The 5992-nt window shown below is 40.7% G+C and overlaps 1 protein-coding gene across 1 annotated transcript; it reads left to right on the plus strand.

Annotated features, from left to right (window-relative positions):
- Positions 1-1500: 1500 nt before the first annotated feature.
- LOC144715221 (putative transcriptional regulator tpeD) lies at positions 1501-4081 on the plus strand. Its single transcript, XM_078590150.1, has 3 exons — positions 1501-2324; positions 2396-3809; positions 3886-4081. Exons 1-2 carry the CDS (start codon positions 1518-1520, stop codon positions 3416-3418), a joined length of 1830 nt encoding a protein of 609 aa, XP_078446276.1. The 5' UTR covers positions 1501-1517; the 3' UTR covers positions 3419-3809; positions 3886-4081.
- The last annotated feature ends 1911 nt before the right edge of the window (positions 4082-5992 follow it).

A 5992-nucleotide genomic window follows, 5' to 3' on the forward strand; every position in this document is an offset into this window, starting at 1 on the left:
CATAACTCTATTACTGCTCTCCCTCTCTCAATTTCATATCTCTATTTCTCTTCTCCCTCTCTCAAATTCATATCTCTAGTTTACTTCTCCCTCTCTCAAATTCATATTTCTAGTTTAGTTCTCCCTCTCTCAATTTCATATCACCATTTTACTTCTCCATCTCTTAATTTCATAACTCTATTTCTCTTCTCTCTCTCTCAGTTTCATATCTCTATTTCTCTTCTCCCTCTCTCAATTTCATATCTCTATTTCTCTTCTCCCTCTCTCAAATTCATATCGCCATTTTACTTCTCCATCTACTAATTTCATAACTACATTTTCCTTCTCCCTCCCTCAATTTCATAACTCCATTTCTCTTCTCCCTCTCTCAATTTCATATCTCTATTTCTCTTCTGCCTCTTTCAATATCATATCACTATTTTCCCCCCATCTCTTAATTTCATAACTCTATTACTCCTCTCCCTCTCTCAATTTCATATCTCTATTTCTCTTCTCCCTCTCTCAAATTCATATCTCCATTTAACTTCTCCATCTATTAATTTCATAACTACATTTCCTTCTCCCTCCCTCAATTTTATAACTCCATTTCTCCTCTCCCTCTCTCAATTTAATATCTCTATTTTACTTCTTCCTCTTTCAATATCATATCACTATGTTTTCCCCCATCTCTTAATTTCATAACTCTATTACTGCTCTCCCTCTCTCAATTTCATATCTCTATTTCTCTTCTCCCTCTCTCAAATTCATATCTCTAGTTTACTTCTCCCTCTCTCAAATTCATATTTCTAGTTTAGTTCTCCCTCTCTCAATTTCATATCACCATTTTACTTCTCCATCTCTTAATTTCATAACTCTATTTCTCTTCTCTCTCTCTCAGTTTCATATCTCTATTTCTCTTCTCCCTCTCTCAATTTCATATCTCTATTTCTCTTCTCCCTCTCTCAAATTCATATCTCCATTTTACTTCTCCATCTATTAATTTCATAACTCCATTTTTCTTCTCCCTCCCTCAATTTCATAACTCCATTTTTCTTCTCCCTTCCGCAATTTGAAATCTCTATTTTTCTTCCCCCTCTCTCAATTTCATAACTCCATTTTTTCTTCTCCCTCTCTTAATTGAAGACGAGCTTGTCTGATTGAGGACCGGCAGAGTAGAAGACCCACATATGGGCATGATTACAACTGAAGAAGAGCTCTTCAACGGTATTTCTTCACCTAAAATCCTTTATTACACTATGGATTTTATGGTTGATTTGGTGTTTAGGTGTCAGTCTAGGCAATGTGATTTTTATGGTTAACTTAGATCTACTTTTCGTGCATATTTTATCACTTCACGATTCTGAAAACAAACGTCGAAATTGTGGGGAATATGTTAATTATGATGATGAAGATGGAGGTCGTGATTTTGATTATGCCAAGTTTTCTGTACTTCCACTGTTTCGATTGATTATTAATGTATCTATATTTGAATTTAATTGGTCCAAAACATGTAGGTTAACTTGAAATTGTGCAGAAAGATGAATCCAATTGGAGGCGGTGACCCAGCCCAAGAAAGAGCTAGGTCAGGAGTCGTACGTCCCGAACGTACAGAGGAGGGAACTTCCCGTGTCGTACAGAGTCGGCCTCGTACGAATCGTTCCCTCATCATCGACTACTTCGAGCTGACGGAAGATGGGTACTATATATGCTTACTGTGCCGGGAGTTGAACCCGCACAGTAAGAGGAGACCCATTAAGAGGCAGGCGGACAGAAGCACAAATGTGTTTTGGCGCCACTTCAAATCATGCCATCCAGATCGTCATGCTGAACTGAAGGGCAAAGTCCCCGAAGAACGTGGTCAGACACGCATCACCGATAGAATGCAGAGCAGGCAACAGGGAGAGCCAAGCCGACGGGGGCCGATCAGGGGGCACACCCCAGACGAGACGAAGAACTTCATTGCATGGTTCGTATGCCTAACAGATTCTCCATGGAGCATCGTTGACAACGTCGCATTCAAGGATATGTGGCGGTATGCTACGCTTATAGACTTGGATCCTCCAAGTGCGAAGGTCATAAAGAGGTGGACCATCCAAATGCACGGCCAAATGAAGATTGGTGTGAGGAAGCTTTGGGAGACCGTGGCCCGAGTATCACTGAATGTAGACGCGTGGACTGCAGATAACGGGACCGGGTTGCTAGGCATCACCGTCCACTGGGTGGACGACACGTGGACGTACAGAGAGCGGGTTCTTGCCATCCGTGAAATCGTCGGCAAGCACGACGGGGGGAACATGGCGTCCATTGTTCTCCAAGCACTAGATGAGTTCTGTTTGCGGACGAAGGTCAGAACTCAGCGTGTTGATCGTTCTATTAGTAGAGCTTGCTAGTTTTCTTGTCTAACGTAATTATGCAGGTCTATGCTGTTACTACGGACAATGCGACGACGAACAAGAAGATGTTGGCTTTGTTGGCGCGGAAGGTCAGGAGCGTGAACCCGACGTTTACTATCAGGAGGCACGTCCCTTGTGTCGCACATATTTTAAACATTGTCGTGCAAGCGGCGTTGAAAAGCTTCAACATTCCTTCAGCCCAGAGCATGGAACCTGAAGAAGGCGATGTGATGATGACCGTAGAGCAGTATGACAGCGACCAGGACAATGAACTCGTAGATGTCTACTCAGTATCCGATGAGGTTGACAGGCCGCGCAAGCCATTATGTCTGGGTGACGCAGTTGCGAAGGTACGCAACTTAGTGCGGAGTATTCGAAGCTCTACGCAACGACGAGAACTGTACACCCAAGCATGTGAAGACGACCCCGAAGTTGAGGACACCAACATGGTTGTCCTAGACTGCCTCACCCGATGGAATAGCACGTACGATATGCTGGCGGCCGCCATAGAGAAGCGTGATGTGATGGACGAAGTCTCGACGGCTTTCGGTCGGAAGGCGACGTCCTCGAAGCTGTCGAAGGACGAGTGGGAATTGGTCGGACAGTTCTGTCGCATCCTTGGCCATTTTGCCGTATCCACAGACCATGTTTGCAAGTCCGTGACGCTAGCGATCTGCGATGTCCTACATCTCATTGACGGCCTGAGGTTTCACATGGAGGAAGTGGTAGAGAAAATTGAAGACGGCACATTCTTCACATCTGTTCGACGTTTGCACGAAGGAGATCGGTCGAATATGGCACAGGCGTGTAGAGCGATGCTTTCCAAACTTAAACAGTACGCGGAGATATTGTGGGCGAATGAGGCGATCACTGCCGCAGCGTTGATGGACCCAATCCACAAAGGGTCAATGCTCCGCCCGGGGGTTCGAGAGGTGACTATCGCGTACGTACAGTCGTTGTTGCCCGGTGACAGGTCGAGCCGTGTTCCGAGAATGGCCGCTCAGAGGGGGCGGGCGAGGAGGTGCAGAGTTCGTTGGGTGGCTTAGCACCACTATGCGACACGTGGAACCGGCACCGTTGACAACGCGGTCGGCCTGGGATGAGTTCGACCAGTTCCTTGCGGAGACTGTGCCGAACGAGGGTGTCTACACTCCACTGTCTTGGTGGGCAACGACGGGGGCGAAGCGTTTCCCCTTGCTTGCACCCGTTGCGAGGGACTTGTTATCCGTATGTGCGACGAGCACCCCGCTGAGCGCATGTTCTCAGTTGGCAACGCTATTGTCACGTACAAGCGTTCCCGTCTCTCGCCGATAAACATTGAAACACTCATCACCGTGAAGTGTTGGCTCCGTGATGACAACAAACGTTGGTACAATGACGTCGAGCTAGGCGAGGATATTGAGGACGACGAAGATGGTGGGGTTAGCTGTTCTCGAGGTACACGTCACATAACTCAACCAAATGTTATTTATACATATTTATCACTACTTATCACTTCTCTTATGCAACGCAGGTGACGATCAGGTGAGCAGAAATCTTTGACAGAGATGTTGGGCTTATGTTTTTTTGACATGGCTGCATTCATAGCCTACCCGTAAATTTTTTGACCGAATATCGAAAAACCGGATACCGGCGAACACTACTGTATGGTGTCTTTTGTATTAGTAGAGTTTTAATGCACTGGCCAGTCATGTAATTAAATATCCCGAATTTACTACGACAATACAGTTGAATGCACTTGCCATTAATTTCTTCATCCCATTCACTAACTATCAAACGCCATAAATGAAAATTAACTACAACCCGTGAGTATGTTCGCTTGAAATGAGAATCGTTTCCAGTTCTTAATTCAATTAACTATGTATGAAACACCATAGACTCAATTAACTTAATATGTTCGTTACTCTTAATAACTAAATCTGCACTCCTCAATACACTAACTACGCTCCCAAATACACTGACTACGCTCCCAAAAACACTAACTACAACACGGGACTTTGTTCACGTAAATGAAATTTGTATTTACTCTTTAATTCAGTTAACACAAATTTATTATTATTTTTATTAACTACACCCCGTAATTCTGTTAGCTTAAAAAAAAAATTGTTTTTACTTCTTAATTCAATTAACAAATATTTATTAATATTTTTATTAAGTACATCACGTAATTCTGTTTACTTAAAATAAAAATTGTTCTTACTTCTTAATTCAATTAAAATAATTTAATAATATTTTTTACTGTTTCTGTTCAGTACAACACGTTAATAAATATTTCTGTTAACTACATCCACACTCCTTAATACACTAACTACAACACATGACTTACTTCTCTTAAAGTGAAAACTCCATTAATTTATTAATTCCACTAACTAAATATCAAATGCCTGGAATTTTCCCAAGATAACATTAAAATTCTTAGTATTTTTATTAACTGCAACCCGTAATTCTGTTAGCATAAAATAATTTTTTTTTTTTCTTATTAATTTAATTAACAAATATTTATTAATATTCTTATTAAGTACATCACGTAATTCTGTTTACCTAAAACAAAAATTGTTCTTACTTCTTAATTCAATTAAAATAATTTAATAATATTTTTTACTGTTTCTGTTCAGTACAACACGTTAATAAATATTTCTGTTAACTACATCCACACTCCTTAATACACTAACTACAACACATGACTTACTTCTCTTAAAGTGAAAACTCCATTAATTTATTAATTCCACTAACTAAATATCAAATGCCTTGAATTTTCCCAAGATAACATTAAAATTCTTAGTATTTTTATTAACTGCAACCCGTAATTCTGTTAGCTTAAAATAAATTTTTTTTTTACTTCTTAATTCAATTAACAAATATTTATTAGTATTTTTATTAAGTACATCACGTAATTCTGTTCACTTAAAATAATTATTTTTTTCACTTCTTAATTCAATTAAAAAAATTTATTAATATTTTTTACTCTTTCTGTTCAGTACAACACGTTTATAAATATTTTTGTTATCTACATCTACACTGCCAAATACACTAACTACAACACGTGAGTTTGTTCACGTAAATGAAAATTGTATTTACTTTTTGTTTCAATTAATACAATATTATTATTATTTCTATTAATTACAACCACACTCCTTAAGGTCATTTTGAAATGTTAACATCGTTATTAATGGGCCACGGGGCGGCTCAAATGCGTTTCAATTAAAAAGTGGGCCGCCCGTACTTATACTCTCCCGGCATTTAAAATTTTCCGGTATGGGATAGCAAAAACTGTACAAAAAATTCGCCGGATATCGAAAACCGATATCCGGTATCCGAGATCTGCCACATCCCTACCCCTCCGATATCCGATATCGATATCCGTCCACCACCTGAGGGACGGATATCGGTCGATATCCGAGATCCTATACCGTCCCTCTTTAGTCCGGATATCGGATATCGGTTGTCCGATATCGGATATCGGATGGATATCGGGACGGGCGAACCCTACTCTAGATGTATTCACTCGATCTTCAGCACATTGATATCCTCCACCTTGATGAGCTCTGTTCAACCTATGTTGTCGTCATTATGCCATCATGATCGCATCGAGAGTGGAGTGGAGATGTGGGGAAAATGGA

The sequence above is a fragment of the Wolffia australiana genome, chromosome 2, assembly GCF_029677425.1.
Source record: "Wolffia australiana isolate 7733 chromosome 2, ASM2967742v1".
Classification (NCBI taxonomy): Eukaryota; Viridiplantae; Streptophyta; class Magnoliopsida; order Alismatales; family Araceae; genus Wolffia; species Wolffia australiana.